This window comes from Bacidia gigantensis (genome assembly GCF_019456465.1).
Source record: "Bacidia gigantensis strain McMullin 20006 chromosome Unknown contig_132, whole genome shotgun sequence".
NCBI lineage: Eukaryota > Fungi > Ascomycota > Lecanoromycetes > Lecanorales > Ramalinaceae > Bacidia > Bacidia gigantensis.
The window spans coordinates 246,800-268,518 of NW_025408592.1; the positions used below are offsets into that span (position 1 = coordinate 246,800).

A 21,719-nucleotide genomic window follows, 5' to 3' on the forward strand; every position below is an offset into this window, starting at 1 on the left:
TTTTTACATGAGATGAACTGAGATGGCTAAGCTTGGCTTATTGTACGTAGCCAGATGATTGAGATGGCAGACACAGCATTATTTACGAAGCGAAATAGTATGGCTACATGAGACGGCTGGCCTTTATGAATCGATAAAAGAGATGTGATGAAAGAGATTATTGATGCTGATGCCACGCTGATGGTAATGAGTCACGGTGAGATTACCTAGCTAGGTCGCTGGTAGATCTAATGAATTGAATGTGCTTTTCTCATGGATGCTTGTGCTGGGTGTTCCTAATTGCTTGGGGTGATTGCGCGATGTTTTCTTGACTTTTGCGATCTAGCATATATTTTGTTTCTTTGCTTCTCTGGGCAAAAGCAATGTCGGGAACCCTTTATCATTCATCGAGGGGGCAGGCAGTGCCAATCAAATCCTCCTGTCCTGCATTTTCTAGGCGAATATTCGTCGTCAAGCCTGTCCCTCGCTAGATCTACCACCTCCACCTCCCATTCCCTACCTCTTTGACCTGACTTCGACATGCTCAAGCCACGACCTGATCTCTGCAAACCCCTTCGGCCTTTCCATGGCCTCTTCTCCCCTCGCCTCTCTCTACGCCTCTCCTCTCGTGGACCCTCCATCCATGTGCATCTCTACCACCCCCCCCCCTCCTCCCTCCCTTCTCTTCAAGATAACTCATGTCACCGCCACTCTCGCTTCGTTCATCGTGTGACTACCCATAACATTCGCGCCGCATGTCTAACGGGGTCCCCTTCCCGAGCAAAGACGACAATTCTTCAAATGGAAACGGGAGATTCGCAAGATCTATTTCTTGCGCTGTAGAATGTTGCTTTGTATCTGCATATCCTGGACCTCGACGGTCGAAGGATGAAACAAACCCCTTACCTCACGATAAGTTGGCTGTCTTTAGTTGCCCTGGGTTTGAAGGATTGCGGGCCGTGGAGACTGTTGTGTTAGCTTATTACTTGTAAGCTTCGAAGGATTATGTGAGGGTCAGGATTCATCGGAAAGATATTCCTTGGCAGGGAGTGGGAGGGGAAGAGGGGAGGGATCGTGGCAGAAGCGGAAGAAATGAGATGAAATTGGAACTTTCAGTATATTGAATATGACGAGGGGTGTAGATTTGTAGCTGGTTTGAAAGAGATATTTGCCCTCAGGTCTGTCGCCACATATGATAGAGAATTATCCAGTCTTTGTCAATCTTATCTAGCTTCAGCAAGGCTCAAAGCAACGAGTCGTTTTGAGCTGGAGGCGTGCTCGACCTGTGGCCGTTAGCTATGTACTAATATGTGCTACCGTGAGCCGTCAGGTGGAACGTTCGTAGTCTATATCTTGCATGACCTGTAGATAGTGCGTTCCCTCGGAAAATAACATGATTAGCTTGAGTGTGAAACACGATCGATCATTGATATGCCAGCTGAAAATATTCATCAGGCTTGCGTTTGCTGACTTGATGTTTCATCGAAGCACTAACAATCCTGTAGGATGACAACTTTAGTTTCACAGTCTCAGATCTCCTTCACGTAGGTCGAAAAGTTGCTCTGGAGGAGCTTCGCACAAGGTTCAAGGGTCGGCAACCAACCTTTCGCTCTTCGCAGCCGTTGTTTTGGAGAGTCACATGTAGCGTATCACCTGATGATTGATGAAAGTGATTTCAGCACTCCAAGATCTCCAAGGTAGCAAGGCATTCGGTACTTTTCTCCACTTCTAACGGGCACAGTGAATCGCTGCTCCTGTGGATTAAATCCCATTCCATCATTGGGATGTGATCACCAGTCTTTATTCTGGCCGCTGGAGTTGTCTGCTTTTGTCATATCTGCCAATTCTAAGCATACCTCGGATCTGTTGCCAAATATTCTTATTGGTGGGGTCAATGAACCGGTCATTGTGTTCGCGGATGATGATCCATTCGGCGCAGGAGACGATGAAGTAGAAGCAATCCTGGATATGAAGTGTGATGATGGCCTAGGATATGAACTATGCTTCTCCAATTTCTAGCCTCCTGATTGGGGCCAACGACGAATGTAAGACACAGAGTCCAACAAGACAATGACCCTTTGGATGCCCATACCCTGGCTAATCGTATCGGTCGTTGCAATGGCAGGTAGGCAATAGTCAGGCCGAGAATCTATCTATATCCGGGATCGATGTGTGAAGGCTCAAGTTGTCAAACAAGACCAGGGGTTGTGCTGACAACACGTGAGTAGCCTATGTTCCCTGTGATCCAACATTCACACGTGGAAGGAAGACGATGATGCTGCGCTGCCCCATTCAAGCGGCACGGCCTGAGGGTCTCTCGAGCAGTATAAGACCCATTCGAAAAGCGATGCTCTGGGACAAAAACTTGTGTAAGTCAACAAACACCATACTTCATCATGCATCTCAACCTATCGCTGCTTTCCGTCTCCATGGTCATCGTACTCGCGCAAGCAACGCCCATAGAACGGCATGAGGAGAATGGATTGGAAAAACGTGAGACACCCTGCATTGCATCTCAGAATTGCGGCATAACGCAACCCAAACCTCAACCTAGCACCGGCGGCGACACAGGCGCAGGTGATACACCTATTACACCTGTTACACCTATCGGAGGCAACAAACCTGCCCCTGGCAGCCCGGAGGCCATCTTGGCAATACCAACCACTCCCTGGCCTGGTGGTGTGTCTCTAAAGGGATTTCAAAGGAGATGTCAACGTAGCGACGCAGACATAGCGCTCATCACCGAGGAGCTCGTAGTCGCAATCCAAATCATTTTGAAGGGCACAAAAATCAAGGGGGCCAGCCCATACTATCAATCATTTTTCCCGCCGAGCCTGAAAAATCAGCCAGGTTTCGAGCTTCTGGTGCAAGACAAGTACTCAAACGCCTTTGCTGTCTATTTTGATGAATCTGAACCACTGCATATCAGTTGCAGCGAAGACTTACCGTGTGGGGGAGACACGGTCGCTTACGTTTACGCGGGATGGAACATCCTGAACCTGTGCGCCCCGTGGTGGGATAATAACATCAAACAAAAGTCTTCTGTAGCTGGGACAGAGTGTCAACCAGATCATCCGAACACTGACGAGTGGTTCAACATCGGCAAATTCAAGGAGACCAAGTGTATGTATCCTTCGCCTCGTTGACGCTGGATCTAATGTCGACCCAACAGCCTTCACCCTCGTTCATGAATTGATGCATACGCGATACCCCACACGAGGAACGGCTCAGCCTCCGAGGTACGCATCTTTGTCGTATAGATTGGATACAAGTTTCTGACTGAGCTTATTGAGTTAGAGCCGACGACTATGCATACGGCTACAGTGGGTGTAGAAATCTGGTATTGAATTTTCATGACTCCGTCAAATGCGGGCCAGATAGGGACAATCCAAATGGCCCCGTTGGTCATTGTAATCCGAACCTATCCTTTGAGAATGCAGACAGCCTTGCATTTGTGATCGCGGGTGAGTCAAGAATTCTATCCAATGATTTCAATCCTGCCCAGTATTTTGGTTGGATTTGGTCATCATCGTCGGAGCAAGACGTTCACAGGCTAAATCGTGGATGAGCAGGCGAATATTGGCACGAACGATGTAACAAGCCCGTTGTCATAGGAAGTGCTCCAGACGAGCCGGTGGAGAAGGAAGATCAAGATCTTGACATAATTGTCTCCACTAACCCTCATGGAGAATGACGATCAGGAGCTTAAAATGTCTCCACCAACCATCATGGTCATTGATGCTTCTGGGTGACGATGGGAATGCCCTTGACTGCGCGAGAACATAAGATTGGGCGTTAGGAGTGGCTGCAGGACCTTTTTTTGTTGAGGTGTGTAGTTCGTTTAAGAATTGAAATCCACTAAAAATGACCTCGACGCCAACCAGCCATGCTTGTGATAAAGTACAGTCATATAGCGATCATCGATAAATCTTGTACTTGTGCATCCGCAGGTGTCATCATTGGTCCTGTGAATGCCGCATAGCGTCTTCGGAACCATGCTATTGGCGCTCATGCCGAAGAAATTTGGTGCTAGCATCGATAAAGTGGAGAGTGGGGCGGGCGTGATGTTCCCTTAGTATTCGTGCTTGGTCGATATCAGTTTCTGTGCTGCTCTGGGTAATTGCAGCACTGTTGTGCTGTGATCATGGGCAGGAGTTACTTTCCTCTCCCTCCCCGCCCATCTAGGCACATATCAGACTCTTCGTCGCAGGCATAATCTACCACTGCTACTGTCACATCCACCTTTAACGTAGCATCCCCTCCTTTCCTCTCCGCTCCCCTTTCTCTCTTAGTATACACACAGCTGATACCTCGCGCCAGGTCCCCCAGGCACGCCTCACACGTATCCACCCCCCCGTCATCTATTCCCCCCCTCTCCCCTCTCTCCATTCGTCCAATCTTCTACCAGTCCTCCTCCCCCACCCACCAACCTGCCTCGAAACAGACCTCCCCCGCCACCTCTTCCACAGCCTCCGCGCCTTCGAACATACAATCAAATCTCCTCGCCCTCGGCGTCTCAAAATGGCTTTCCATCCTCAGTCCTCCCCCTCTGTTCTGTCGTAGTCTCCCGCTTCTAGCCTCAGATATGTCAACGGCTCCCCGCCCTTCTTTGCCCTCATCTCGCGCAGACTATGGAAGATATGATGTGCGGATGTTGTGTTTAGAGCAGGGGTAGCGAGGGCGGGGACGCGGCAGTGTTTTTCGCGCGCGGAAGGAATGACAAGGCAGTGTCTTGCGATATGGGAGAGCGAGGGGTCGGGGGATGTGAGGGGGAAGTGAAGGGTGAGGGAGGTGAGATGGGGAAATTGGGCGAGGGGGGGTGAAGTGCGCTGTGGGCCAGCCGGTGGAGGAGTGTAAGGGGAGAGGGTGATGGGGAAGGGGGAGGAGGGGGAGATCGAGCGTGAGGGACCTAAGTTGCGGTGCTAGATCGGACAGGGTGGAGATCTGGGCGGGCGTGAGCGTGGGCCGGCCGGTTGGGAAAGTATCGTTGGGATGGGTGGGGGCGTCTGGGCAGTCGTTTTCGAATTCGTGGAGGGTGAGGGACTGCAGGGTGCTGCCGTGCTGGGCGAGGATTGTATGGAGGTCGAGATGGGCGCCTGTTCCGTGGATGCTGAGGGATTCGAGGGGTGGCTGAGTGGTTATGAACTCGGTGTAGGCGTCTCGGATATCAAGGGTGGATTGGGCGTTGCCGCAGAGGGTTTCCTCGTCTCCCCAGAAGCCGCGCTGGGGGAGTAGGGAGAGGGTGGTCAGGTTGCGGATGTGGTTGGTGAATATATCGAGGAAGTGCTTGGGAGGTAGATCGATCGAGAGATGATGCAGCTGGGTCCAGTCCATGGCTGATTTCCAGTTTTCGGCGCTGGTCTGCAGGGATTTGGGCGAGAACCAGGATTGGGGTTCTGAGTTGGCCCAATCGTAGCCGAGGATTGTGAGGTGAGTGAGGTTGATGAATTTGTCGCCGGGATGAAGGGGGAAGGCACGTAAATCTTCGTTACTGAGTACGCAGCCACCTTGCTCTATGGAAAGATCGAGTGATTTGATATTGGGACAAGTCTTCAGCTTTTTGTAGATATCAACGACGCTAGGGCCGGGACCAGTACCGTGGCTGATGGATGCGGTGATATCGTCGGATTTGCATTCTAGCCTCGCTGGATCCACGGGGTCGTAGTTCATGGTCACTGTCCAAGCCGCGCCTGCCTCTCTTGCGAGGCGCATGAGGTCGTATACACCCTGGTCCTCACAATGATCATGAGGCCAGCTTAGTCTTGTGTTAGCTCCCAGTGGGGGTCTTGTGATTAGGTGACCTACCTGACTGTTTCGAGGTTTGGTAAAATACTGCAGAGCTCGAGTAATGGATCTATATCGGACTCATCCAGAGTGGGAGACTCTAGGTCAAGTTGTATGTGACTTATGCTTTCTCTAGTCTTCTGTGCTTGAGCAGTGTTCAGGCAGTCGATTAACCACGAAGCCTGTGACGGTGTAGCATCATTTTCTGGGGCCTGGGAGTAGATTATGTTCGATGGGCTGGATTGCAGCCATTCGGTGCAATTGGGTGGGGGTGACTTGAATCTGGCGAGGTGTGACTTCTGTTTCCAATGTAAAGATTTCAATGGAATACGAAACCGACCAAGACTTTGAGGCAAAACAAGGTAGAGGAAAATTGCGACGAAGATTGCAAGATAGACACGGCCTCGATCCGGTCGAGGCATGGTGGTGTGAACGCAAGAGATGGCAACAGGCCGCAAGTCAGATAATAAAAGCGGAAATCATGACAACGCTCGGGTCAAAATGAGTCCAAATGTTGAAGAAGCAACGTGTTCGATAAAGGTGGCATCATAGTACCTGAGGATGAGAATCCTTCTCCGCAAGCCATCGTTTCAATTGAGTCCTGGAGGTAGCATCAGCAGTGAAATGGAAGTCGGTCAATATATCTCATTCGAGATTGAAGTGCTCATGCTGCAATGTAGAGAAGGTAGTAGTAATGAAAGCCCGGACGAAAGCAGCGACAGTCCATCAGATTGGCAACGTTGAAGATGCAAGCTGTCATGATCCTTCGCGTAGCCTCGAAGACCTCAAATGGGTAGAATCACCGCCTAAAGTGAATAGACGCCCATGCAGTGATGCAACCTTCGCACAGGCAGTGAGTCGTTACCTCAACGGAAAGGCGTGGAAGAAGAGCACCTCCGTAGGGGTGTGTATTGGAGGAATAGGGATGAGTCAAGCTGCAAGTTTAAGCGGGGATCGCGGCATTTCCTGCCCGACGATCCCGACGATTGAAATTGGTGTAGAGAATAGAATCCGGGCGCGCCGCGCATTGCATTGGCCATTTGACATCATCCTGCAGCACAAGTCGGACATCCTAACGCACATCTCCTCGAGCGTCGTCATATCCTGTCAAGGAATCCCATCTGCCATTAGCTGCTCTAGTCTGTGCATTGGCAGAAGTGAGGCCCCTTCTTCCGCTTCACACACACACTGTCTTTCTTTCCCATCCTGAACACGTGAAGAACGAGCGGATGACATATTCCAGGCGTGGCCAAGTCTGAACACTTTTGGAGCTTGGCCCCATCTTGTGCTTGCACACTGTTGCGCCACTTTGCTTATACAACCGACACACTGTAGCTATCGACTTCTGGGCCCCAGCTTACCTTATCCTTCTTTTGATCACCGTCAACTTCGTCTCTACCACTACAGCTACGGTGGGATCGTCATTTTCTCAGCGGCATCAGCGAGCTCTCTTCTCTGAAAAGTCCTGAGCCCCGCTAGTACGGCTTAGATCTTCGACAGCCATCACCTCCATCACCATTTCTCCCCTTCTCAATCATCATTCAAGATGTCGACTATACAAAATCTCAAGAATTTTATAAGGCATGGGAAACAAGCGCGCCAAAATGCCCACGGAGACCCAACCACAGACGTCTCACCCGTGAACGCACAACCACGCCATGCGCCTCCGGCTCCGCCTCCAAATGCCATGTACGCCGCCGCAAGCGATCCTAATGTTCTGAATCACAAGCCTTTGCAACAAGGTCACGTCCCTGCTGCCGACTACTCAGCAGCGAATATCGACAACCGCAATCGCGTTGCCCAGGCCGACGCAGCCGCCGCACAGGCTGCGGGTCATCACCAGAAAATACACCACGGCGCAGGCAGAGACAAGAACAAGGAAGTCGACCCTACAGTCATTGAGCGTATTGTTGCCGAAGAGAGGGAAAGCCAAGGAAAGCTGCCCAAGTATCCCGGCTTGGACAGATGGACACTCCTGGAAAAGATGGGCGATGGTGCCTTTAGCAATGTCTACAGGGCGAAAGACAACACCGGCAAATACGGAGAAGCTGCCATCAAGGTGGTCAGGAAGTTTGAGATGAATGCAACCCAGGTATGTGAAGGCTTCTCCCTACAATCGGTTTCCTTGTATTACGCTCTTGTTGCTCTCCTTCCCATCCCGACGCGCGCCGAGGTCTATTTTCATCAATTGGACCTCGCCAACAGCAATGGTGCACTTAGGGCGACGAACATCTCCATCCAGACGTCAAGAAGGCACCCAAAGTCGTGGAGGTGCGCAAGAACTTCCACAATCTCCTTTTCCAATTTCCCGTCACTTGCCGCCAGTGACGAGGCAGATGCTGACTACTCGTCGTTTTCCAGAGAGCAAATATCCTTAAGGAAGTTCAAATAATGCGGCAAATTGAACATCCCTCCATTGTTCAGCTCCTCGACTTCTCGGAATCACCCCAATACTACTACATCGTGCTCGAGCTCTGCCCTGGTGGCGAGCTCTTCCACCAGATCGTGCGGTTGACTTACTTCAGCGAGGACCTAAGTCGTCATGTTATCGTCCAAGTTGCAGAAGCATTAGAGTATCTACATGAAACCGCAGGGGTTGTACACAGGTGCGATTCCATTACAGTCCTCATGCTGACTTGTAACTGACGAAGACCCTAGAGATATTAAGCCAGAAAATCTCCTATTCTACCCTACAACGTTTATCCCCACCAGGCATCCAAGACCGAGGGGCCCCGAAGACGAAGACAAAGCGGATGAAGGCGAATTTATCCCCGGTCGTGGATCGGGAGGCATTGGGAAGATAAAAATCGCCGATTTCGGGCTCTCAAAGATAATATGGGATAGCCAAACCATGACACCTTGCGGGACCGTAGGCTACACGGCTCCAGAAATCGTAAAGGATGAGCGCTACTCAAAGAGTGTCGACATGTGGGCGCTTGGCTGCGTACTATACACTCTGCTCTGCGGCTTCCCACCATTCTATGACGAGTCCATCCAGGTCCTCACAGAAAAAGTCGCACGAGGCCAATATACCTTCCTCTCTCCTTGGTGGGATGACATTTCAAAGTCCGCACAGGACTTAGTCTCGCACCTCCTGACCGTCGACCCCAACAAACGCTACACCATCAAACAATTCCTTGCCCATCCGTGGATTCGTCAATCAACAGAAATGACTTACGCAGCCGCTGACGCACCTCCACTCGCAACCCCACTGCACGTACGGCAAAAAGAGTACGGCTTCGGCCAACAAAAAACCAACACCCTCACACCACCAGACGCCGCTCAATACCTCGTCACACCAGGCGGTTCCCAACGCCCCATGGACTTCCGCTCCCCCGGGGCCATCAACCTCCGCGAAGTCTTCGACGTCAGCTACGCCGTCCACCGCGCCGAAGAGGAAGGCAAACGACGCAAGAACTTCCCGCAAGGCTACCGTGGCGGCGCCGGCGGTCTCTCCGCCCTCAACGAAGACGTCGACGACGAGGAATACGACGACCTCAGCGACGACCTGCCCTCTAAGGTGCCAAAACCTCAAGGCGGCCCAGCCGACGTCAGTGGCGTGGAGCAGAAGATGCGGAATACGAACATCGGGGGCGCGCCGTCTGCAGCTGCGCAGGCGAGACAGGCGGCTGCCCCTAAGCAGCAGGGGTATGGGCAACATTCACCTGCTGTGGCAGCGGCGGCCAAACAGCAGGTTAGGAAGAAGAATGCCGGGCCGTTTGAGCTGAGCTTGGATAATGCGACGTTGCTTGGTCGGAGGGGGAAGGGGGATCAGAGTAAATTGAGGGAGGAAGTTGTGCAGTGACGAAGTTGGTGGGTGGCGAGATTGAGTTGTCATTTGGTGTGGCAGAGTGGGTGGGAGGGAGGGGGAGGGGGTGGTAGTTTTCGATATTCGTTTGCTGCGTTGAAAGCAAATCATCGATAGGAGGATCATGATTTGCTGGATTTTAGGAATGAGGGTTGAGGGTGCTGCTACTGCTGCAAGTACTTGCTCAGGTATATCATGATGCGGATGAAAAGGCTCGTTTAGTTTCAGGAGCGGTATACAGGAAGCAATTCAAATGGCAACACGCACGCATTCATGCGATCTCTAGGGTACTGTGAATCAAATTGGTTCCCTGTATGGCAAGGCCTTACAAAAAAGTTGTTTGAAACTTTTGATGCTGTGCTATGTACGAGCATTCGTGGGTGGACTGCCTTGTGCATTGCAGATTTAGGATAGACGGATGGCGTTTGAACTAGAATTTGGAGGAAGAGTGATATTCGAATGTGGTAAGAAAGACAGGTCTCATCTCTTGGGATATGAAAGGGGAGGGAGAGGGTACATCGCTCATTCCAAGACGACGTATATTCTGCGTATGCTTGCCATCTATATTTCTAGCAACTCCCGAATCTTGAAAGCGTCTGCTATCCTTGAAAGGGCGTGATCAGACGCTCTATACCTTCCTCAGCTATTCCTCAGGCATTCCTTCTCTATTGCGATTGCTTTTGATTCTCTAAAGTAACTGAAAGGATGAGTCTCCGTACATATATTCAAGAGATGTCGCTTCTATCGCTCGGAGAGGATTTCAGTCATTCAGATCTTATAATCTGGGGGCGGGTGATGGGGACTACGTAGCTCTGGTGGCGTGGCTATGGTGGCGGAGAATGGTGTGAATGGAGTGTCTTGTTGTGTGCTCTTCTGCGAGGACGTGGGAGGAAGGGCAAGTGATCACCCGGAGGGTCATATCTGTAGGTAGTCCTTTAAGGATTGAGCTGCGGGATGTGTTCCTTCCATGACTTTTCATGCCCCTTGCGGTCATGGGTGCAAGCTATGGTGTGGACAGTGTCAATTGAAGTTTATCGGCTTGCTTGTTAACGTTGCTGCCGCAGTCATCTACTTTTGTGCCTTAAGCCGGAGCATTGCTGTCCACAGTCGCGGTTCCGTTCGGAGCTTGGGTTGAAGAAGTCTGAACTTTGGGAAGTAATCCAAACTTGGCAAATGCAGGAATGACGTACACCAGAGCCTGCGGAATATCTTCGACGAGTTGTGACTTGACGATCTGATCGGCTAGAGCTTCAAAAAGGGAGTTCGTTATCCTGTGAGGGGTCGATCTTGTGTTGCCTTTGACCTCTTTCACGCACATAGAGATTGATAGCATGAACAAGGATAGTATTTCTAAAGCGCACTCGATTTCGACAGAGTGTAGCGGGTCTTCAGCAGGGCAGATTATGTCCTGCGTATGCGGCTTGACGTCTGCTGCTCGGAACGTAAAGTTTTGCTGAGTCTCTTCGCTAGGATGTGGTTGCATTCTACGGATTATTGTCAGCCTTCATTCCGAAAATGGCTGCAATGATATCTCACGTAAATGAAGCCGAATAGTAAAGGCCAAACACAGGCCATTTCCGCCCAGTCCACGTGTTGCCGCGGTCAAAATCGCCGTTGCCGTAGCAAGGGACAGTCTTGAATGAGGCAACCCAGCCGTGTTTTATCCAGCTTTCAAGTTCCGCTATCGTGCTGTTTTCGGTATTACCTACAATTCGTATGAAGTTGTCTTTAACTCCGGGCGTCAAATTTTGCAATGGCGCGAGGTCAGAGAGTTCCAGATTATTGTCATCTTTTCTAGATCCCAATGCTGCGGAATCAGTCAATTCAAACTCATTTTCATCTTTCACATGAGCCCGTGCCGCCATATCAGATAGCTTTAGCTCTTGGTCGTCTTTTATACGACCCAGAGTGTCCTGACCACACATGAGAGAATACATCCAAAGGGAAAGACCTGCAATAAGGTCGTCGGTCATTTTGGCGTTCTCAGTGCCGGTACTTACGAACCAATCTGTCTTCACACCAGAGCTCTTTTGTACCTCGATCTGCCATTTTTCAAGGCTCCAAGGGGGTCCGTTTCCTTTCCATTCGACGCCACGATCTTCTATCAAAGTTTTCATGATCCCATCCATCGCGGCAGCTACTTTGGAGGCTACAACGGCGTATTGGCCCAGAGAAAGATTTGTTGGTCCTGCAATTAGATCCACGATCGCTTTTGCCTCAGCAGATTTCTTTGATGCCATTAAGGCAGCTGGAGAAGCAAACCCTAGAACGAGTAGTTGGCCAGACAGGCCGTTCAGTTGACGTACGTATTTGGTCGCATCATCAGTAGGATTTCCCCAACGCTTTGTGCTCTTCGTATCCTTAATAAATGAGTCACATACAGGTGAGCCATTTTCCAGTCTAGGCTCGATGAAGCCAGTCAATAGTCCCCACTCACAATCTCGCGAGGATACCGAGACCTCGTTGCGTCTTTCCCAAAGTTGTTCCCAGTCATCTAGACCGATATGCAGGCCGAGCCATACTAATTCTTTTTCTTCCGTCGGAACTGGAAGGCATATAGGGTCTCTTGCAAGGCCTCGGCGCACCCACGCTCTGATTACCGTCATGAAAACACTGCATCCAAGTACGGCAATGGTTGCAGACCAATGCAGAGAGCCGATGCCTACAAATTGCACGATATACCCGGCAAGAGCAGCAAGGGTAGAAACGGCTAACCAAGGGCTGGTCTCAGTTAGCAACGGAAAGTGGAAGACCACGCATATTGGTGAGCTCAGAACACCTACTGTTGAATTCTAGCATTCAGACGGGAGGTTCGAATGAGCTTGTTTTCTGAGTGATTCACGATCGCGAACGCTGGGAAATGCTGGCCGCCGACCGTGCATTCCTTCTGCACGCGAAGGATTCGCTGAATCTTCTTTTTGCCGTCCTCGGATGGCTTAAACGTATGGTCTGTAGTTGAAGCTTCGACGACATGACCACAACCAAGCAATCCGATCACTACTGACACAGTTCCGGCCACAAAACAAGCATAGGCAAATTTCGGTACCGGGACGCCTTTCCGGGGCAACTTCCAGTCGTAAGTAGCGAGAGCTGGGAATATTAAAACCAGAGACTGAAGAAGAACACCTATGAGCGCCCAGAACCATAATTCTTTGGGGTCAATGATAGTGCCTCCCACATTCAACGCAATGCATGGGGCTTGCAGGGCGATCTTTGCAACATCCAGATCATTCACTTTCGATGCCGGTTGAGAATTAACCTCGAAAAGTTTCTTCTTCCATGCTTCATTGATATCAATAATCCCTGAATGCAGCCTTTCGCGGGGACTCAATTCCGTAGAGCGCAATATCACCAGATCTTTCATATCGGTCGGCTTATCTGTCACGCGAACAACTCCACGGCCACTCCAGAGTTCGCAAACCTCATCGGAGGTTGATGACAAGAACTCTTGCTCTGCAGTTACTCGCGCCTCACGGCTTCTAATTCCGCATAAGAGATAGATGATGGCAACGCAATATGGCGACGTACCTTCCAATTATCGCTTTGAACGCCCGAGACCCACCAATACGAATGGCACTTACAACGATAGTAATAATGCCAATAGGCCCCATAGCAAGCAAGATGTTGTCGGCCCATCCCATGGATACGGAAAGGAATTGCTTTGTGGCCAGCTCGCCAAATAGGGTGAGGAGTGGCGTCAGAGATGTCGCAATAGTACCGATATACTCAGACCAGTCAGTCGTCGCTGCTGTCTTGGTGGGCGCTGGAGATGGAGTGCCTGTGGTCGTGGGTGCCATGGTTCCAAGAGTTTAGAATAAAGCCGCTGAATAAACAAGCGCTGTTGATTCTCGAGCGCGTATGATGAGGGCGAAGCTCCATATATAAGGATATTTTGGAGAATGCAAACAACAACACAGCCTGGCCTACTGTGTCTGAATGCTCTCCAGATCTTCTTTCAGGAGTCATCTTGCTTTACCGCCAAGATCGTTAGCAAAGCGCCATGCAGCTGTTGGCGGGCATTGAATGGCTAGCCTTATCTAGCGGACTACGCCTTTTCGCATCTCACTGCATCGCTGCATGGCGATTATGCCCAAGCACATTGAAACGATCTCATCATCGCCTCGGGGCCAAAGAACGCGGCGCATGACTTAGTGCTGATGCTCGTAGAAGAAGTAGAGCACCACCAGCACGGCTGAGGCATCTCGGGGGTAAGATCTTCCGCTCCGATGCTGCTCTGGCCAATGTAGGACTAGCGCATCCGTCCCATGAATTATGATGATTGTCCCAAGGCTCGCTCAAGGCAGGCTCTAATTCGGTGAGGGCGACTATGGACATGAATACTAAAGGTCAGGATTTAGAAAGTAGCGAGGGTCTGAGCCACCAGAGAGCAGCGGCTTCAAATGTCCCATGCGGGGTGAGAAATGTGAATCCTTCGACTGCGTATGCAATATCTCACAGCTCGAACGTTCTCTCCTTCCTCTTAACTTGCTGCAATTATGTACCAGACGTGAGACCGGCATGTGGCCAGCACGCAATGTCACTCCGCTTCAATTTTGCGCACAGATCTTGTTTCACTGCAGACTTGCGGTCTAAAATCTGTCGTATGATCACAAGCCAGAAAGTGGATACTAGCTTGCAAGCGCTGCGCAAGATGCCTCACAAGAGACATGTAGGCACTGATGCATTGCGAAGTTCCACCTTTGGAGTGACAATAGAATGCCATTCAAAGTCCTGTCATCTTTCTTTACCATCAGGCTCCTTTAATTTGTCAGATTGGATCTCAAAGAAGCATTCGAAATTCAGAAATGTATATCCACCACAAGGTTTCCCATTCTACTGGAATACTGGCACTGTGTATCGCGCAAGTAGTGATTGGCTTGACAACACTACCGTGGCAAGTGTGTCCACTCGACGCGAACCTCAATCTAACCAGCACGAACACTACATTTCCAAGACTTACCGATGACTTCAACTGCTTCAAGTCCGGCCCATGGTACCGTCCAACTCGGCGCGCACCAACATCCGACTGCCTCTGTGCAGTTGTGCTTCTCCCAACAAACCTCAATGCTGGCACTTTCCACCAATCCGGTACCTTGGACGACTTCTCATTGCCTGTGAGGAAGCCGTATGAGAAGTGTGCTGTGACGGTTGATATAGATGAAGGAGTGGATGATCAAAGCTCCTGGATCGCGATCCGACTCGCAATTGGTGGTCTAATGAAATCTTGTGCTCAAGGAAAGGGGTCCAGGGAAGATACAGGAGGCACCATGATCGTGGGAGACAAGGGTAGGATCAAGGTGACGGTAGGTAAGAATGTTGAAGAGGCGGTCGATTGATCTGGTAACACGAGGCTTGCTGAGGTGCTTTTCGTACGTCTGAATTTCAAATCGTTAAGTGAGTCATGACGAGAGAAGTAAAGTGGTTTTTGGTCGCCTTCTACGTCGCTAAAAGAATGATTTGAAAGCACTCGTGACATCTGCAGACTTACATTTTGGGCCGAGTGGTTGCGACTGCAATCAGTATGCAGCGTGCTTTTTGTCACCCAGCCCCGCAGACTGAGGTAGATACCAAGTATTTGCCTTGTTTCGCGAAGAATATTACACATCCTCTCGAGAGAGGACAGACTCGTTCGAATTTGGTGGCGCTGATCATTCCTCGGAAGTGTCTAAAAGTTCTGCCTTGATCAATTCATTCTCTTGTTGACAATAAATTGGCGCAATCCGGTCGAGAAAGGCTGCGTTTGATGCAAGGGGCTTTTCGTACAGATCAAAGAGTGATAACCCTACGATTCGTTGACAGCTCTCAGAATAACCTAGGATAGCGACATGGGTATTTTGGTATGATGAAGAATATTGGCTGACGACGACATAGGCGTCGAGGCAGCCAACGAGAAAACTTAGTGTCATGCAAGGTACTTTCTCACATAGACGCTAAGCCTGTTCCCTCATTGGCGTGGTAATCTAACCCACTGCGTGAGAGGCTGGTCGTCAGCCTTGTAGGTCAAAGGGCCGAGAAGCCCGCTTATAAGTAGAAGGCATCAGACTAGAGACTTTTTACGTTATACATTGCGTGCACTCATTGCCTTACAGCAATTCTTGTTAATCTTTGTTACTTCTGGGCGTCAAACTTCAATTCCCTCCCAGGTCTACCAAAGGACAGGGAATCACCATGTCTTTTCAAATGTACAACTCGTTTGTACCCCAAAGTCAGGCAGTCGTTCATTGCTCTGCTGATGATCCGATGATTATTGAGAGACCAGGACTGTGGTCTGATCACCGGGCACAGAATGCCTTCTCAGATGATCTTGCGTTCGGGCAAACGCCGCTTTATATCGCGCCTACTTCATTCAACAACGGGCAAGCTCCCAATACTTCGATCATCTTACCAGAGCGAGGATCCTTTTCCTCCACGCCAACCGAAGCTGACTGGGATCGGCTCAAATCTCTGATCATTGAGCTTTACTCAAAACATACTTTAGATGAAGTCAGAGATATTATGAGGGATACGTACGGTTTGAGAGCAAGGTAAAACCTAAACTGAATTCTTTCCGCTCGATGCATCCACTGATACTGTTCATCAGTGTCAAAATGTACAAAGACAGACGCCGCAAGTGGGCCATGGACAAGAACATCAAGAAGCACGAAATGGAGTGTATCATCCGCAAGCAGACAGCACGTGCAGCAGTGGGGAAAAGATCGGTCTTCTACCTTCGCAATACGAAAGTGCCGGAAGGAAAAATCGCTCGCGCTCGGAAAGCATTTGGAAATCTGTCCGCAGAGGGGTTTTCTAATTCAAAATTGTCCACACCGCCAGGACTAACTTGCACGACACCAGTAATTTCGCCGTTGTCTACGCCTGCCATAATCGAAACACCAGAGCGCATTTTGAAAGCCATTGAAACTTACATCCATGGCTCTTTCGACGCAAGAACGTGGGTAACCACAGAAGATGGAGAGTGTACTGGCAAAGAAGGCACCTCAGAGCACTACGACTTCTACTCTGAGTGCATAGAAGCCCTCAGGTTTCTAGAAGACAATGACAGCAGCCGTACGTGGCAATTTCTGAACATGGCAATGGCTCGAGTGGAGCGTATGTTCGAAGTTGAAATCCCACAGATGCTCGGTTTGATCACTTCCGTTTTACTCCAGTACGTAGAAGATGAGACAACGAGCAAGATTGCTTATTCTATCTTGTATTTCATCTCCGCTATGAGCGATAAGAAGCTAGGCTCGAATCATCCAATCACTTTCTGCTTCACGCGTCTCGGTCGAATGCAGGCTTCTCAAGTTATGCAGACCCTTCGTATCTCTCAATCATGCCAGACAGATTGTCTGACTCAACGAGCGGACCGCTTCAATATGGTCACTTTAGATTTACTGATCGCACAATGGGAATGGATAAAGAAGGACAATATCATACAGACTATCGAGGAGTATCTAAAAGCTGCCGAGAATACAATCGGCACAGTGGACAACCGGACGCTATACATACGTCAAGCTCTAGTCGGGTATTACATCGAGGCAAGAGAGTACAAGAAGGCTGTCAAAGTTGCTGAGGAACTGATCTCTTGTGCAGCAAAGACACAGGTTCCTTTTGATATGACGGAAGCACTTAAAGTGCTTTCCATAGCGCACTTCGGATCCTCGGAGAGAAATTTGGCTGAGCAGAATCTTCGACGAGCGATATCTATCGGAAGTGACGCATGGGGATTGGGAAAAAGTGATGTCATAGGGTATATGTCAAGATTGCAGTCTTGGCTACGAAGATGGGACAGGCATGATGAAGCAGCTGAATTGCAAGAGGAGATTGACAGGATTGTAGAGGTAAAGCACCGGAGACTTGTGATGGAAGAAGACGAGAAGTGGCAGAGATGGCAGATGTCCCAGGCCGCGTCATCCGGAGCTGAATAGATCATGTGCACCATCACGACAGCCGGCTAGGACTGAGCTATTTCCTGTCCGAAGACTCGTAGTTCTGGACTTTTTGAGAAGCTGAGGAGCGGCTGTCGGCTTCTGCCAGAATGGCCATGAAACATGGGAAAGATAAACAGATGCAATAGTTGAGTAAAGAACGGATACGTCAGCTTGTAAGTGTAATTACGACTGCGAGGTGGTGACTATCATTAAAAAGATCCCCGATGTATAAATCACATGCAACAAAACACTCTTGTCACCGTGACCCCCGAGATGGACTAGAAGGCACCTCATGCACCCCCTCACACTCAACGCCGGAGTCTCACGATCGCTCATCTCAATCGGTTCCGAATTGATCGGGCTTTGGGCAAACCAGCGTCGATCAGTGGCCGGACTACCGCCACTGCCACTACCGTATTCCGAAACATCTTTAAACCATTTGGCATTGCTTGCGACTTTCGTTTGTGCGATTGTGCGGAGATGGCTTCTGTAGAGGAAGAGGATGAGGGCTGCGATCAGCACGATTCCTGCGACGCCGCCTACGATGACTCCTACTATTGTACCGACGGAGATGGTGCGAGAGGGCTTTGATGGAGCGCTGGCGCGTGGGGAAGTAGAATTTGTCGCCGCTGAGGTATGTCGTCAGTAACTCGAAATGATCAAAACCGGGGACTTGTACTTACTCGAAGATACATTGACTGAGTTGCCACTATTTAGGAGGTCTGCGATGTGCGGATCAGGAGCATTTTTCGGAGACCTATACAATCCCAAGTAGATCAGCTCTCTACGCTTCGAGATAGAGTCACATCAGACATACCGTCCATTGGTCACATAGTACTGAGTGACGTTGTTCGATTGCATATAAGTATCATTGAGACCGGATGTGTAGTTGGCTTTCCACGCCAGGGCTGACATGTCAAACACAGCAATCCCCTGCCTCCAGATGTCCTTCGTCAACATCTTGTTAGTGGCGTCATCCGGTTGACGACCGACCGGGGGAACACTTGGATCATCACCGCCGACTACAAGGATCTGACTGCCGCCGACAGGTGTACATGTGTGACCACCACGAGGATGCTGCGCCTCGTAAGGGACCTTAATCCAATTGAAAGCCGGCAAACTAAGAATGTGGATGTCATCATTCTGAACAGCAGCTTCGCCATCCTTGACGAAGCCTCCGTAGTAGAAGATCTCGAACGTGTCACGTGTCGATTTGACTCCCGCTGTGCATACCCAGTTACGCCAGGCGGGTATATCCCCACTGGTGGTCTGGCTGTACCACTGCTGCGTATCAACATCAAAGACAGGCACAATACTATTGTCAGGATACTTGTCATCGTTGGTGACACTGCCGCCAAAAGCAACCAGAAGGCCTTTTCTCCCCCACATGGGTACATACTGCAGCGAAGCCTCGTCTCCCAGCACAGAAAACGCAGCAGCGGTATTCAATTTCTGGATCCTTTCTGTGCCCATATCCAGTTGAATCATGCCAGGCAGTAAGTTATTTGATGAGTCCTGGGGATTAAGCGCCCACGCTGAGTCAGGTCCTTGCGCTGTAGGACCTCTCGAGAGTCCTTCAACAGCTTGTAAGGCAGAAGAACCACCACGCTCTGCCTGACTCCATGTTCCACTCCCCTTTTGATCTGGTTTGAATGTCCACAAGGATGGGAGTGGTGTCGGACCACTCGTCCCACCGACTAAACCTGCGTAGATCAGGTCTTCAGTCTTATGGTACCAGAGTGCCCCTAGATTGAAGACGGGCATGTCTGAAGGCTTGCTTGTTTTGATTAAGTCGACTGTGGAGTTGTCCCAGTCTTTCGAAAGATCGATTGACAGTGTGGAATTCTCTGATGGATTGGTAATGAGTAACTACGAAGATTGGCGCTTGGTGAGGCTACTTACGCTGAGCGACCACGGCTGGCTCCCCATTGCTTTCGTTGAATGAAATTGAGCCACCGTCTATATACAAGTATTTACCGGCAACAATAGCTAGATCTGATTTTCAGTAATCCAAGCCATACAACTTTCTTAAGAGGGTTTACCTGAATGCAGACGTCTCCGAAGATATTGCTGCGCGGTTGGCACGACGTCTTCGTTTTGACGGGGTTTGAGTCGATCAACATATCGATAGCCAGCGACGTTTCCGAAAAGCAGTGCCGCACAGATGGCGAATAGAGCGCCGAATCGCGGGACCAAACACTTCATTTCTAAGTATTGTTTCCAACTCTAACATGAAAGTGAACACTTGGTACTGGACGAATGCTGGACACAGTTCGTGCCTTTTGAAAAGCTATATGAACGAATTGGCACTCATGCATCTGGTGCGGCGACGGATTGCTCGAATGCGAGAGTCACGCAGTCTTCTTAACGGCTTCTCCTATTGTCTTTAAGTGTCAAGACTGCTAACAAATTTAAATCTTTGGGTGCGAATCGCAAGGCAATGACTTGGCTTTCGATTGACCAAAAAAAGAGACCATGACCCAAACCACTGTCCCGCAGTACATTTCATTGCAGGTATTTCCATGATAGCTGCCTGATGGTATTCATGTACGAGAATATGAAACTTGATATGCCGCCTGGGTGCGCGAATGGTGTTTCACAAGCGATGGCCAAACACAACGAGAGAGATAGGGGGTTGCATGTTAGAAGGCTACACTTAGTAGCGCCCGTGTAGTGCCCGATTTGCATGTCTAGGCAATTGTGTCAGTTTTCAAGCCGTCCAATCGAGCTAGAAGGATTGGGGATTTCATTCATCCAGAAAAGATGGGCTTGCAGAATACCGAATCAAGCTCACCCTTGTTGCGCATTCCTTAGTATTGTGCGGACCGCTTATCTTGATACACTTGACATGCAAAGGACTTGATCTGATAAGAAACGAGGACCCTGGTCTATTTTCGTTGATTGCATATGCACATGAGTGTGACAACAAGACATCAACACCACAGCATCACCCAATGTTTGTCCGGTAACGTGATCTTCCAAAAGAATGCTTGACTGACCAGATGCTCACCAAGGCATTGGACCCTCGATGTTCGAAAATGTTCCAGTCTCCCCGTCTTCACCCAGAGTGGCGAGCCTGACAGCATTCAGAGCCCCCTCATCCGCAGTGCCTCCGTTGAAAGCCTTGGACGCCGCATTGGGACCCGAGGTGAAGTTCGTGGCCCTGAGCCCAGGGCATGTTATATTGACCTTCCAACCCCGATCCTTGTACTTGACCGCAAAGCATGCCGCCACCATGTTCATTGCTGCCTTAGACGCCTTATATTGCATGATTCTTGGCGATAAGTCATAAAATTTGAAAGACGGGTTCAAAGCATTGTCGATGGAGCCCATTTCGCTGCTTACAAAAACGATCCTGGCTGGACTATTCGTAGAGGCAGAAAGTAGCGGTTCGCACGCCTCCGTCAAAGCTGCGGCACCGAAGGCGTTCGTGTCGGCAGTGAGCCCAAATTTTTCACGCGGCATGACGGCATGCGGTATTTGAGCGCCGCTGATGCCTGCGTTGTTGATCAGCACGTCAAGGCGACCAAAAGTTCCCTTGATGTAGGCCACGCAATTTGCGATAGATTCGTCGGAGGTGACGTCTAGCTGTACGGCGGAAACTTCATTGACGGTCTTGCCCTCGTGGAGAGAGAGGGCCGAGAGGATCATTGAGGCAGCTTGCTCCCCTTTGGCCAAGTCGCGAGTGCCGATGAGGATGTGCCAATGCTGCTGCGAGCTGGCTAGGTTCTTGGCCGTTTCATAGCCAATGCCTTGATTTGCTCCAGAGATCAAACAGATAGTCTGTTTGACAGACATGTTGTCTCTGTTTACGAGAGAAGAAGTACGTTGACAGATTACTTATACTTAATGAGAGTTGATATCAGGCTGAATGATGGGACCTCAACTGGACTGGGAGACAAACGGACAGGTGAGAGAGATCGAGCGTCTTTTATGATGGACTTGAGGCGCATACAAGTCGTCCTCAAAGGCCGTAAATTCCAGCTTTCTTGCGAAGCCACAGACCGTTACCACACCATAGTACAGCTTTGTCATCACGAATAACGTACTAGACTTTCTTTAGGAAACCGAGATTTCACTGTTCGGGAATAGTGCCAAGCTGCACTGAACTGACCAGTCTTGTGTAAGATCTCGCTCCTCTTTCATGCAGCGTCGCAGATGCCCCAGGATCAGAAGTGGAGATTCAAGTCATAAGCTGATCGCACTGGTTCTCCACATGGCATGTGTTGAGCGCG

The 21,719-nt window shown here is 50.0% G+C and overlaps 6 protein-coding genes across 6 annotated transcripts; 3 read left to right on the forward strand and 3 right to left on the reverse strand.

Annotated features, from left to right (window-relative positions):
- Positions 1–2,375: 2,375 nt before the first annotated feature.
- On the forward strand, positions 2,376–3,673 carry KY384_001343 (uncharacterized protein; the record flags this gene model as incomplete). Its single annotated transcript, XM_044809874.1, has 4 exons — positions 2,376–3,106; positions 3,277–3,302; positions 3,357–3,443; positions 3,594–3,673. 4 exons carry the CDS (start codon positions 2,376–2,378, stop codon positions 3,671–3,673), a joined length of 924 nt encoding a protein of 307 aa, XP_044672886.1.
- An 841-nt stretch (positions 3,674–4,514) lies between these two features.
- KY384_001344 (uncharacterized protein) lies at positions 4,515–6,185 on the reverse strand (the record flags this gene model as incomplete). Its single annotated transcript, XM_044809875.1, has 3 exons — positions 4,515–4,710; positions 4,889–5,734; positions 5,785–6,185. 3 exons carry the CDS (start codon positions 6,183–6,185, stop codon positions 4,515–4,517), a joined length of 1,443 nt encoding a protein of 480 aa, XP_044672887.1.
- A 1,124-nt stretch (positions 6,186–7,309) lies between these two features.
- On the forward strand, positions 7,310–9,568 carry KY384_001345 (uncharacterized protein; the record flags this gene model as incomplete). Its single annotated transcript, XM_044809876.1, has 3 exons — positions 7,310–7,855; positions 8,125–8,369; positions 8,476–9,568. 3 exons carry the CDS (start codon positions 7,310–7,312, stop codon positions 9,566–9,568), a joined length of 1,884 nt encoding a protein of 627 aa, XP_044672888.1.
- Positions 9,569–10,652: 1,084 nt separating this feature from the next.
- On the reverse strand, positions 10,653–13,368 carry KY384_001346 (uncharacterized protein; the record flags this gene model as incomplete). Its single annotated transcript, XM_044809877.1, has 4 exons — positions 10,653–11,055; positions 11,108–12,292; positions 12,355–13,050; positions 13,100–13,368. The coding sequence occupies 4 exons, from the start codon at positions 13,366–13,368 to the stop codon at positions 10,653–10,655; spliced, it is 2,553 nt and encodes an 850-aa protein (XP_044672889.1).
- Positions 13,369–15,739: 2,371 nt separating this feature from the next.
- Positions 15,740–17,481, forward strand: KY384_001347 (uncharacterized protein; the record flags this gene model as incomplete). Its single annotated transcript, XM_044809878.1, has 2 exons — positions 15,740–16,095; positions 16,152–17,481. The coding sequence occupies 2 exons, from the start codon at positions 15,740–15,742 to the stop codon at positions 17,479–17,481; spliced, it is 1,686 nt and encodes a 561-aa protein (XP_044672890.1).
- Positions 17,482–17,667: 186 nt separating this feature from the next.
- Positions 17,668–21,282, reverse strand: KY384_001348 (uncharacterized protein; the record flags this gene model as incomplete). The annotated part of the gene is made up of 6 exons (XM_044809879.1): positions 17,668–18,113; positions 18,168–18,241; positions 18,302–19,331; positions 19,387–19,473; positions 19,527–19,708; positions 20,495–21,282. The coding sequence occupies 6 exons, from the start codon at positions 21,280–21,282 to the stop codon at positions 17,668–17,670; spliced, it is 2,607 nt and encodes an 868-aa protein (XP_044672891.1).
- Between the last annotated feature and the right edge of the window lie 437 nt (positions 21,283–21,719).